Genomic DNA, 13,192 nt, shown 5'->3' on the forward strand with positions numbered 1-13,192 from the left:
AAGTCTTTCTGGTGAGGCACAAGAGCAGGCAGATGTGTCCTCATCACTGTGACTGCTGGGAATTGAATCAAATCGGAGGAATTCCCAGCTCCTCGGGATCGAGGGAATGGCCGTGGCTCGGGAGCGGTGCCGGGAGGTTTTGCAGGGATTCTGGCAGGGCTGATGCTGGGCCATTCCCTGGTCATTAAACCCGAGGGCACAGGGCTGGATTAGAGGCGAGGGGATGGAGGGTAGCACGGGCTGATTTGGGGGATTAGCGCTTCTGGAGCGGCCGGAGCTGTGGCTCAGAGTGCCCGGCAGCAGCCGGCTCAGTCAGCGGCCGGAGCGGCGGGGGCAGCAGGACCAACAGCATCTGCCCGGCATCCCGCACCTCAGGAGCATCCCACTGCCCAGGGCTCCATGGCTCTCCTGCTGGCTTCCCAGGTCTACCACGTGCTGGGCAGCGTGGCCACTCCAGAGAAGGTCGAGCTGGCACAGATGGGTTTGTATCTGGTTTACCCTTGGCTACAGAGCAGTTCCTCCCCAAAGGAGAGGTTTGTGCTGTTAGGAGTGATTTTCATGGCTGAACTAAGGATTAAAAAGTGCTATTTGAATTCAGGTCTGTATTGCTTTAAAGGGTTATTTTTGGGAGGAAAAAAAGTAGACTGGTCTTTCATTATTAAATCCCATTAAACTCTAGGCTGTCTGTTGGGATGATTTTAGACTGTCAAGTTTGCATAACTCTGGAAACAGAAGTGACTGTAGTATTCAGGGGTTCTAAATTTTAAATTAAAGCTTTAAATATCATAGAATCATGGAATGGTTTGGGTTGGAAGGGACCTTGAAGACCACCCAGTTCCAACCCCCTGCGGTGGGCAGGGACACCTTCCTTATACATTGCATAGACATAATTTTTAATTTAATCTTCCAGATTAATTTTCTTTGATCTTATAACATAAACTACATCATGTTCTAGTTTAACCTAATTAATTTTCAGACTTTGGGCAAAAAATGCACGGCTAGTCCTTGTATTAAAAAGAAATCTTTTAATGGGAAACATGTCTTGCTTCCTCAAATTTTAATCTATGTCTGCATTGAGAAGCTGCTTCATTTACTTTGTATTCCTGATTTATCTACAGGATTAGATGTTTTTCTGGAACCAGCTTCCCTATTCCTTAGTGAAATCCTTCCTGAACTGCTCTTCTGGAGCTTTATTCTGCCCTGCACAATACCTTCCCTGATTCAGATGCTAATGTGTGGTGTCTGGCAAGGGACTGGCATTAGCATACTGAGAATAGATTCGAAAAAGACCTTTTTTATTTGCGTGCTTATATTTTATAAATAGCCTGAAGGGGAGGATGGGGTGTTTTGTAAATGGTTTGCAGAGCTGAAATCCAGTCGGCCCATGATTGCTGTGGCATTTCCATTACCCCAGTCCCTTCTTGAACGTGGAGTCCTTGTTATTAACACCTACCCAGCAGGAATGATGCCATGAACTCTCTTACACGTTTACTATTCTTTAAATGTTTGAATTCCCACGGTATTTCCTTGGAATTGGGAAAGCGCAAGCAGCAAAGATGGTGCTTCCTGGGGCACTGGACCTACTGCAGGTGGGGTTTGGGAAGTGGAAGCTGTTGAGCTATTGGGCAGGAACTGGGTTTCTTCCACTCTGTGAAAGAAAGTGTTTTAAAATCTATTCCCTACAACTGAAGTCTGCCTGAAGCGTGAATGTGACTGCACCTATAACAATTACAAATGTGATGTAGAAATGTTTACGCAGTTGAAATGGTGAAGAAGGAACTGGATTGCTTTTTATGTTTCTTATTTTCCCCCACAGTTTTGTTGGCTGCAGTTACGTGACTGTGGCCCATTCTCTGCTTTTCTTATATTGAATAAATGCAGTCTTCTCCCTTCTGCCTTTTGCTGGCTGTCCTCATCTTAGTGAAACCAGGCTGGGATTTCTTCTCTGCCAACTGAGCTGATGCTAATAGAGAGACTTATGTGAGAATTAGTTCTTTTTGTAAGACTTTCACCAGTAACTGCTAACCTTAAGTGCAAAGAAGTAGATTTTCTGTGTTGAGTAGCTTGTTGCTAAACCTCTTAGTGAGCTAAAGCCCTGCTGGAAGTGATCTCTTTATTAGTGAAATCAAAAGGTGCTGGTGGTGTGTGTGCCAGGCTGATGGAGCAGGGCACGTTTGTGTATCCACAGACACAGGGAGGACCTCATTTCTGTGCTGGGACAAGCCGTGTTTGTTTTGGTAGGGACCCAAGGCAAACCTGACCTAAACTCATTTCCACAGGGAAAGGCTGGGTCTGCCAAGAAAAGGCATTCCTGTACAGATTTAGCTAGGGAGTTTTAGAGACTGTTTTTGCTTCAGTTCGTCTTTCTTCTCTCAGGTTCTGAGTTTTCCATCCCTCATGGAATAAAGGTTTGTCTTCCTGGTTCTTTGTGCATCTTCAGATAGATCCAAGTTACTGCTACCCCAGCCAACATGTGGATATGGTGTAACATCTCCTTCTAGCTTGATTTATGTCACATTGGTGGTTTACCTTAAAGCCCTTCCAAGCTCACCTTCATTCAGTGCGTGTGCTGGTCCAGGGAGTGCCATTATTTATGGACACAATAAAGGACACATTTATTGCACTCACGTGATGCTTTCAGAAGAGTTTGGTTCTGTTCAGCTTAACCTCAGTCCCCTCTTTCCTCCAAGAAAGACAGTTCAGGGAAAAGGCTCCTTCTGATGTGGTTTATTCCATTTGGGGTTTGCCTTGCAGGCTCCCTGTGTGTGAGGGAGCCAGGGGAGGTTATTCCAGTGCCAAGGACTGTTCATCCCTGGTTTGCCCAATGTGTAGGTGCTGCTCTGACTGCCTGTGAGTGTGTCAGAGCTATTGGGAGCTGGGAGAATAAATAAATCCCAGCTCTGGCAGAGGGGAGTGGGAGTGTGGGTTAGTCTTTGCTGTGACACAGAGGAGCACTGCAGAGAGAAGTGCTGGAGAGAGGAAGGGTGATAAGAAATAAAGACAGACCCAGAGAGTTTATTTGGGAGCCAGCCAGAGTGTAAACAAATCACCCAGGGAGGCGAATTTGGAGTGATACCAAGTGAGGAGAGGCTGTGAATGGATAAAACCAGAAGGTAATTTAAGAGCATGGATATATACTGAGATCAAGAGGAAATGTTATCTTGATCCTCGTGTTTGGAAGGCTGCAGGAGGGAAGATGTGAGATGAAATGGAAGAAATGGGTTTATTTTAGTCAAAACACAGAGGGGGGAAAAAGCCTTATCATCCGGATGGGATGGGTGGATAAAAGGAAATCATCCCAGTGTGTGCTCAAAGGTCGGTGGCAGCATGGAGAGGGTGTGAATGTGTGTCTGTGTCATTCTGTGAGCAGCTCTGCCAGTGTCACAGCACGAGGGACAAACTCCAGGGTTACTGAGCCCAAAGGACTGCGGGGTTTGAATGAGCATCTCACCAGTCCAAATACATGGAGTGCTGGGGTTTAAAATTACAGAACTTTGTGTAGTAATATAAAAAAATGTAAATAAGAAAAGCATGGAACAACCAGAGAATACTTTTCTTCAACATAGATTAAAGCTTTCTTTGCCTCCTTTGTCATGAGGGTATTCTGACAGATGATCTGTTCCATTTTCCTGTGTGGAGAAGGTGGCAGTGAAGAAGCAGTAGTCTCCCAGCACTGCCCACTTTCTGTCATTCGAGGTTCAGGTCGGAACTGTTGTGTGCCTGGCAGATGCTGGAAGCCCATTAGTCATGTCATTAGTGGATGAGGTGGCTGCTCAGTTGAATTTATTCTGCTCTGCCTCACAGTTGAAAGATGCATGAGTGTGATGCAGTCTGGGACGCAGATGGTGAAGCTGAAGAGTGGAACCAAGGGGCTGGTCCGTCTCTTCTACCTGGACGAGCACAGGAGCTGCATCCGATGGAGGCCCTCCCGGAAGAGCGAAAAGGCAAAAAGTAAACTCCTCATGTTCCTTCTCATTTCAGATCAGTATTAGAATGTGAATTACAGAGCTATGCAGGGACTCATGGACTGATGGGAGACACTTGCTGTCTGTCTCTCCTGCTCCCTTTCTGTAGCCTCAGCCCCGTGATGTTCCAGGGAGCACTCGGAGCCTCTGGGGCAGCCGGCATTGGCACAGCCATGGCAAGGAAAACCTTCAGTCCAACAGGGCTTTTGGATGTGAAGATGTAACATTAATAAAGTTTAATGCCTCTGAGCCTGAATAACTCAGAATTGTTAGAAGCAGGAAGAGGCTGGCTGGCTGTCCCAGCGTGTCCTTTTGTTTCCCTTTCCCCCCAGTTGTCATCGACTCCATTTACAAAGTCAGCGAGGGCCGGCAGTCGGAGATCTTCCACCGCCACGCCGAGGGGAGCTTCGACCCCAGCTGCTGCTTCACCATTTACCATGGCAACCACCTGGAGACCCTGGACCTGATCACATCCAACCCGGAGGAAGCTCGCACCTGGATCACGGGGCTGAAGTACCTCATGGCCGGGATCAGCGACGAGGACTCGCTCGCCAAGCGCCAGAGAACGCACAATCAGTATCCTTTGAGAGCTGGGCCTTCATCCTGGTTCATATTCCTGCCGTGGCTTTAGTCACTTCAGCACAGGGTGTCCTTTCACCTCCTATTAAGTGACCAAAACCCTTCCACTGAATGCAGTGGAAACCTGAGCAATGGGTTTGACATGGACACTTATGTGTGTGATAAAACATGGGCTGTGCCTTAGGGACTGGATCAAACTGCATGGGAGTCAGGGGATAGGCTTGCATTATTAATTAATTCCTTTTTGAAGGGGCAAACCAGTTATCTCTAGGTATCTCAATATCTCAGTAACTCCTGGCCATCTCTGCTTCTCTCGCGTAAGTCAGATGTCTGTGTCCTTCCCAGCCTCTATTGTTTGTCAGGAGCACAAATCTTTAAAGCTCTTACATGTTTGGTGTAGACCAGTAGCCAAAGTGAATCTCATGTCCACTGAATATTTTCTTCATGTGCCTTTTTTTTAACAACAGAGCTGACTAAAATGTTATACACAAAGAACACTCCTCTCCCTAAACAAAAAAAACCCCAAACCCAAGGCCATCTTAATTAAAACTGTAACCTGGCTATTCTTCTGCCTCGTGGAAATCTCCAGCAGTCACTTGTAAATACTCCTGGAGAATATACATATTTCAGGTATTTTTATCTCCCGTGTTTGATTCTGATCCACAGCAGGCACAGGTCCATTGGGGTTGTATTGCATGCTCCGTTGCACATGTCCTCAGCTTGCTATATTTAACCATGACTTTTTGGAGCTGCTCCTATCTGCTGTATCTTCTCTCCTGGTGAAACATTGCTGCAAGTCCTCTTTGTTTTATCCAGTGTGGCAGCTGGGAGACTGCACACAGAATGGCTCTGTACCACTCCCAGCTACTGCAAAAACTTAGCAGGAGGTGCTGAGGGATATTTGTGCAAGGAGGGGGTGAAAAGTGCTGGTTGGGAAGTGAAGCTCAGGTAAAATGAAGAGAGAGGTGGAAGAAGATCCCAGAGTAAGCCCAGCAATATTTGAAAACTTTAGAGCACATTCTCAGGGGAGGAATCAGTAGCAGAAATGGGAGTGCAGAGGGGCTGGTGTTGTGAACTGAGCTGTAAATAATTGCCATAAACCAGTTCTGGTTTTAAGCATTTGACCGAGCTGTAGTGAGGACAGGGGCAAAAAGGATTCTTTCCTGAGCTGCCCTGCCTCCCTTCTCTGTGAAGAGATCACCTGTGGTGCCTGTCCTTGACACGCTGGCAGCTGGGTGAAGCAGACCTTTGAGGAGGCTGACAAGAACGGGGACGGGCTGCTGAACATCGAGGAGATCCACCAGCTGATGCACAAGCTGAACGTGAACCTGCCCCGCAGGAAGGTCCGGCAGATGTTCCAGGTCCGTGCCTGGGGAGGACTGGGCCAGTGAAGGTCCATTTCTGGGCAGATCCAGAGCGGGATCTGCAGCTTGGGACTAAAATCCCTGTTCTTTCCAGCACCTCACAGGCTTTTTCAAAGTCTTGCCTTTTTGTAGACAGAGGCATCAGGACATTGTTTAAATGACAAGGAGCACACAGAAGACAAGTTATCAGTGTTACTCGTTCAGCTGCATTGTTGGCTTCAGCTCTGTGAACTGAATTGTTCAATGCTGACATTGATGGACAGTGAAGTTACTTTGTTGCTATTGAAATATTTTTTCATTTCCTTTGGGGAAAATTATTTAATAGAAACTGGCTTTATGTAAGAAATTAGGTTTTCTTTAATGATTTCCTCATATTTAGCCATTTCAATTTGATTGATTTAGAAACAATTTTTTACTTCTGTTGTCTGAAACAGCTCTCCTTTTCCACCTGTCCTTGTGTTTACTGTAGGAAAGGAAAGATAAGCCAAGGACACAATGGAGAGCAGAAAATGTCTTCTTCCAAACCAGTACCAGCTCAAAGCTGGTTTGCTGTAAAACATGGGAAAGTTGAAGAATCTTCTATGGTCAAAAGTACTTTGTTTGTCTGGCATAAAATCCCCATTAGAGATACATCTTTGGAGTCTGGAGTTACTCCCAAACACCTGGAGTGTGGAATCTGGTGGGGCGGTGTTGCAGAGATGAATTTGGGTTCTACTTGTTCCCACAGATTATAAATGTCATAAAGGCATGTAATAGACATAATGATTAAAAATGCCATTCAACACCATTTAGCTGGGAATTCTTTTCCTCTCAGCTGACTTGCTGTGATAGGAGTTTGCAGTTCTTGTTTGCATGGAGACCCACACAGTGCCTGCCAGCCGTTCTCCAGAATACATTCCTTGTTTTGAAAATCCAAAGCAATCCTCTTAGGCAGATGTTCACAGGAAAAAGCTTGTATTAGTGTGTGATAAGTACTGTTTTCTTCTCTTCCTACCTCTGAGGAGAAACAGAAAATCAAGACTGGAGATGTTGGGTGTATATTTTGGTGTGGAGTCTCAGTGCTGCTGCAGAGTTGTCCCCTCTGCAGAGTGCTGCTGGGGCTGAGAGTGCTGCAGATTAAATTAATGTGTGTTTAAGACTCTGATGTTATCCTGAATGTTTTAAGACACCAGACTGTTGTTGGGGAAGCCATGGGGTGATATTGTTATTCCTGTTACTGTGTTTTAATCCAGGCTCACTGCAGGGCATACAGGAGGGCAAGAGATCAGAAAAAAGTCCAGGGTGAACCTCTTTATGGGGGAAATAAATCTGAAATTAAAGAAGGAAACTAGAGTCTCATAGGGAATCTGTGGCTTTAGTTTAGTAACTGCTCTCACCAAAAACCCAAGAGATGATGATATAATTTTACAGTTATTTTAGCGTGTTAGAATTTGTGTCTGAACAGTCTTGCAGACTAGAATTTATTAGATTTCTGTTGCTGTACACAAGTCTTGATCTGTTTTATTCCCTGATTTCTCCTGTATTGAGCATGTTTACCTGAGTGCCTTTACCTCTTAGGAGGCAGACACAGATGAGAACCAAGGAACCCTGAACTTTGAAGAATTCTCTGTGTTTTACAAGATGATGTCCCTGCGTCGAGATCTCTACCTACTGCTTTTAAGCTACAGTGACAAAAAAGATCATCTCACTGCTGAAGAGCTTGCCCAGTTTCTGAAGGTGGAACAGAAGGTATGGAAATATCTGCATCCATGTCTATGGCCATGTACTCACATTCCAGTGTAGGGAAAGGATCTTATGGAAAATATTAACTTGGGGTGGAGGGCAAAGCACAGATGTAACAGAAGAGAATTCTGAAGGTTTTACTGTTTTTTGAAATGCTTCTAGAAAGTGTTTGAGCTCCTTTGGATGATTTTTGAAGTGCCCAGGATAGTGGTGTGAGAGGGTGCTCAGGGAGCTGGAGCAGGAAGAGGAACACGTGACAGGGGTGTGTACAAGGACATTCTGGAACTCCTGAGGGAGCAGAAACCCCGAGCTGACAGTCAGGTCTGACATTCTGCATCCTCTTTTTGCTCTGTGTGCCCTCCTGAGAACACTGAGTGGGCAGAGTTGTCTGGGGAGCTGCTCTGCTCAGCATTGCTCCAAAAGCAAACCATAAAAAAAGTGAAACCAGCAGCTCCTGGAGATGAACCTCTTGGCTGGGCAGGTTGGAAGCTCCTTGCCCTCCTGTGCCCCTTCCCAGTACTCAGCATTGGGAGATCAGGGAGATCCCCCTGAATGTGCCCAGTGCCAACAACATCCTGGGGCAGGGCAGCATTGCCTCAAAAGCTGATCGTGCTCCCAGCCAGGAGGGCAGCTCCCCAGTGCCCTCACCCAAACAGCATTTTGGTTTTGCTGTTGTCTGGATGCTTGGAAATCTGTGGACAGTCTGTCCTGCTCCATCTGCTACTCCTTTGGCAAGATGTTCAATATTCTGCAGCCTGAGGACAGAACAAAAGCGGGTTGGGGTTTTTGTTAGCTTGCTAAACTGGCTTCTTTTTTAGGAGAACTCCCTCTTTAGGAGAACACCCCATATTATTTTTAGTGGAGTACTTTAAATTGTAACAGAAAAACGAGTAGCCAAAGTTATCATCTCTCCAGCTGCAATTAAAAAAGCACAAATGAGTGGACTTCCCCAGCAGATGCATCTTTGGACTAGATTAGACATTTCCATTCCTAGAGCACGTGAGAACCCCACAGTGGGCCAGCAAGAAGCCATGAGGGATAATGGAAAAGTTATTTTGAGCCAGCTCGTGCCAGAACAGGGCCTGCTCTGAGCAGTGTTTGCAATCAAACACCAGCTTGAGCAAGGATAATCAGTTATTTTTTCTGCAGAATTGTTCTTTTTTCTATTATCCCGTGTAATTCCTGCAGCATCTTAGTTGGCTTATCTGGGACGTACAAACAGTGAACAGGATGATGGCACAAGTGCCAGAGGTCTGAGTGCCAGTCTGTGGTGTTGGTCGTGGAGAAATGAAATCCACCCAGTCCTCATTCTCCCTTTGGTTCTCTGCAACTCAAGGCAGTGGGGAAAGATGAGATGGCTGATGGAAGCTGCTTCTTTCCTTTAGTTCTGAAGGAAATAAAAGTGTCTACTTCTAAGTGCCCCACAAATCAGTTAGAACCTCAGCTGTGGGCTAGCTGAAGCTGTTGACAAAATTCCTATTTGTTTCAGAAAAGCTGCTGTTTTTCATTTCAGAATTTAATTATTTCTCTCGTAGCCTGTGTATTATAGTGGACTCCCTTGGAAGTAATGAAATCATAGGAGTGGAAAATGCATGAAAATGAAATCAGACACTGCCAAATCTTTTTGCATGTCTAAGAAGATTATATTAAAGAATATAAAGTGATAGTTCTCATTTCAGCAGTATTGGCCAGTACAACTATTAAGGCTGCTAAACAGCTAATTTTAATCTTGTGACTAAAATGTCATAGGTTTTAATTGATGGCTATCTCTCACTCCTATTTGTCTCCTCCAAGTTAAGCAGATTTCCACATGCTGGTGACATGGCATTAAAAAGAAGTGTACCACCACTGTTGTTTTTATGCAGATGAATAATGTGACACCAGAATATTGTCTGGACATCATACAGAAATTTGAAGTGTCAGAAGAAAACAAGAAGCAAAATGTTCTTGGGATTGAAGGTAAAAGTTTTGATGTCAGAGTGAGTTTTGTCTTGCTGCACTGCAGTGGAGTAGAAGTGCTTTGATGGTGTTTAGTGAGGCTTTTGCTGTTTTCCTGTGACACAAAGTCCCCTGGATCAACAGTTGGGAGCGTGGGTGCATTTTTGTGAGCTGGGGGGAGATGTGAGTAGGTGGGGTGAGGCAGCAGCTCTCCAGCCATCCATCACAGCCATCCTCCAGGAGTGGGGATGGATGCCTGAGGCTGTGGGGATTTATTGCTCACTTTGTGTTTGTAAGGCAAACACAAACTGTCCTGTGCCATGTAGTTTATGTTATAGCCTGCTCCCAGTGAGGTAATGAAAGCCAAGTGTTCATTCTGCCCTTGCTCTGGAGATCTGGGATCCTGCACAATCCATTCATTTATGCTTCTGTGAAATAAAGTATGGATAGTTGCATTTTCAGTGGGTTTTAATACCTGATTCACATATTCACAAATGCAATTTAATACCTGATTTACAATTGCAAATTGTATGTTTACTCAGAATCCAATTTAGTATCAAATCAGACTCAGAGCTGGGATGAAATAGATTAAATGCCATGGTGAGTTCCTTTGCCCAGAAGGAAGCTTCCATGGAGCAGCATAATGTACGTGGTGATTTGGGGAGGGGTGTAGGAACCCAGAGTGCTGAGAATATTTCTCTGCCTGTTTTTAAGGGTTCTTACCCCCCTGAACAACGCTGTTTTAACCTCCAACCTTGGAACGATCAGACAAGAACTAGAGAATAAAGTGGTGTGAATTAGGTGATAGACTACTATGTAAGATTGTCACAGGGTGAAAAACTTAGAGGTTTTGGGCTTCTCTTTGTAGTAAATAGATAAGAGTAAAAAATATCAAAATGGAGGATTGTTGTTGTTCTCTAAACCTTCTTCTCCTTCTTCTACTACTCCATGTTCTGCAGTAAAAGTAGTTTGGGATGATTGGATAGAGAATTCCGCAGTTCCTGCCCGTGTTACTGAATAATTGGTAGGAAAGTGAAAATAATATAGGTTTTTAGTAACTATTGGTTAAATTATCTTTAAAAGGCCATGTAAATTTTGATAATTAGACTTCACTCCTGCTTTCAGTGCTCTATGCTGTACCTGGGTCACGCTGGTGGCTCTGTTCCTCTGATAAGACTTCATAAACAACTATCCGGCAGCATTGAAACTCCAGGAAGAGTCTCGGTTTATCTTTGAAACTCCTTGCAAGGACTTTTAGAAAATTCTCTCCCATCAGGAGGGATTTGATTTATGGCACAGTTCAGTGTCAGAGGGGGGAAGTAGGAATCTTCCTCCACATGGTATTTAAATCCTGGGTATGGCCTCCCTTCAACAAGCTTCTGATGTGACCCAGGGTGCTGCACTCCAGCTGAAATGAGGAAAGTAAAACAAACAAGCGGTGACACTTAAAAAATATTTCTGCAAGCATTTCTGCTCCTCTTAACCTGCTGCTGCTGCTTTTATCTCTGAGGTGCTTTCAGGGCTGGTATTGTTTGCACTGTCCTTTGCAAATATTATACATGTTTCATTCTTAAAAGAGGTATTTTTAGAACTTTCTGTTTAGTGCTGCTCTCATTTAGAGGGTTATAAATCAAGTACCATCTTCTTGAATAAGCTTGCAGAAAGAAGAAGACTGTGAAGCGAAGATGGCTGGGTCAGTGACTTGGCTGCTGATCCACGGTGCTCCTTTGGGTGGCTGCTGCCTTGTGTGTCCCCACACTCACTCAGGGCACTGCCGTTCACAGCCCAGGAGTGCCAGCAAGGAACTCTCTTAAGAACAAGGCATTTGCTTCTGAGTCAGTTTGCCTCCGCTCTGTCCCGGAGCCCGTACCCACTGATCCTCAGCTTTGGCAGGAGCTCGGAGTGTTCTCCCTGCCGTGTCCGTGCCCGTTTCCTGCCCATGGCTGACGTGTCCCTCTGCCCCCCAGGCTTCACCAGCTTCATGCGCAGCCCGGCGTGCGAGGTGTCCAACCCCCTGCACCGCGAGGTGCACCAGGACATGGAGCAGCCCCTGTGCCACTACTTCATCGCCTCGTCCCACAACACGTACCTGAGCGGGGACCAGCTGCTGTCGCAGTCGCGGGCCGAGATGTACGCGCGGGTGCTGCAGGCCGGCTGCCGCTGCGTCGAAGGTGGGCTGGGGCTGCTGCTCCGGGGGCTGCTGCTCCGGGCACGAGGCCAGGGCCAAACACCCAGCACGATGCTGGGCTGGCTCAGGCACTGCAGCGCTTTCTGACTGTCACGATAGAGGGGAAACCCAGACGCTCAATATGAGTGATCAGCAGGAATCCGATTTATTGATTGTACCAGAACTCCTTATATACTAACAATAATAGGCTTTATGCATATTCGTAACAGCGCATTCTAAGTGGTTCACGTCGACTAAGCTGATTCTAAACCCCTCCTTAGTCCCCCTTTCGTGGTCAGCAGTTCTGCCTTTTTCCCTGGCCTTCTAACCACAGATGTCCATTGTTTTGCTGCCAAAACCTAACCTTGCTGGCTCTGCAAATAAACCCATAGTTCAGCAGTAAGGCTCAATGGTGGTTCAGTTACTGAGCAAGATACATGTAATATTCTGTAACTTCAGTTGTTACACAGGATGTGTGGTGCATTGTCTTATGAGACCTTGCTCAGCTAGCTGCAAGGGCCTATGTGCCCGTTCTCACGTAGCCAGCTTCTCAGATCAGTAAGCTGCAAAGAATCTGTATATCCTGAATCTATATGTCCCTTTCACATAACCAATCTCTCACATCTGACCACTCAAAACTGAATTTTTCTGTTGCTCATGATCACCTTGGGCAAGCACCGCAGGCACCAGAGAATCACAGAATGCTCAGGGTTGGAAGGGGTTCTAAAGATCATCCAGTTCCAGCCCCCTGCCATGGGGGAGCGTGGAGATCACACCGGATTCTTGTTTAAGCTCTGCATGATTTAAATAATAACAAAACATTCGTATTTTTAGATCAGTATTTGTATTTTTCTTTTCCAGAAATAAATGAAATCTTTTGACAAAGTTAGACTCAATATTAATTTTTTATGACTAGCATTACAAAAAGTCATCTGGAGAAAAAATATTGTTAATCTCTATTTAAAAATTAATTAGAGAAAATGAACCTGAGAAAATTGGGCGGTTGCCTTCTGCAGAACACTCAGCCAGCATTATTTTGCTTGACCTCAAAGCTATCGCAGCTACTTCAGAGCCCGGGGAATAGCTCTGCAGCTTTCTCCTTGGGAAGTTTAACTGCCTGTAGAGGCAACAGCAGTGACAAGTTTGGTGCAAATTCAGGGTACAGGCGTTCCTTAGGAAAAGCATTCTTATGCTGGTCCATTCTACATGTGCTGGATTTGATGCTACTCTTCATACAATCAGTTATAAAGCTGCAAGTTAAATTGGGAGTGGGAAAAGATAAATTCTTTTTAAATAGTTTGTCTTCAGAAGCAAAAACTGCTTTCCCAAGATAGCTGTAAAGGTTATTTGACCTATTACACTTTGTAGTTTTATATATGAGGAAAAACCCCTCAATTTAATACAAGGGAAAAAACAGTACTAGGATGCAGAATTCTCATCTGACTGACTGTCATGTT

At 45.3% G+C, this 13,192-nt stretch overlaps 1 protein-coding gene across 1 annotated transcript in view; it reads left to right on the forward strand.

The window, feature by feature from the left end:
- Nucleotides 1–399: 399 nt before the first annotated feature.
- The window catches only part of PLCH1 (phospholipase C eta 1), a gene marked incomplete at both ends in the record, with an annotated part of 30,816 nt that continues 18,023 nt past the window's right edge, over nucleotides 400–13,192 (forward strand). The window contains 7 exons of the mRNA XM_082288273.1: nucleotides 400–481; nucleotides 3,805–3,951; nucleotides 4,298–4,541; nucleotides 5,776–5,905; nucleotides 7,466–7,636; nucleotides 9,496–9,589; nucleotides 11,536–11,739. Of these exons, the coding sequence (XP_082144399.1) occupies nucleotides 400–481; nucleotides 3,805–3,951; nucleotides 4,298–4,541; nucleotides 5,776–5,905; nucleotides 7,466–7,636; nucleotides 9,496–9,589; nucleotides 11,536–11,739 (1,072 nt within the window). The remainder of the gene's footprint in view (nucleotides 482–3,804; nucleotides 3,952–4,297; nucleotides 4,542–5,775; nucleotides 5,906–7,465; nucleotides 7,637–9,495; nucleotides 9,590–11,535; nucleotides 11,740–13,192) is intronic.

The sequence above is a fragment of the Coloeus monedula genome (assembly GCF_965178545.1).
Source record: "Coloeus monedula genome assembly, chromosome: 10".
NCBI classification, from domain to species: domain Eukaryota; kingdom Metazoa; phylum Chordata; class Aves; order Passeriformes; family Corvidae; genus Coloeus; species Coloeus monedula.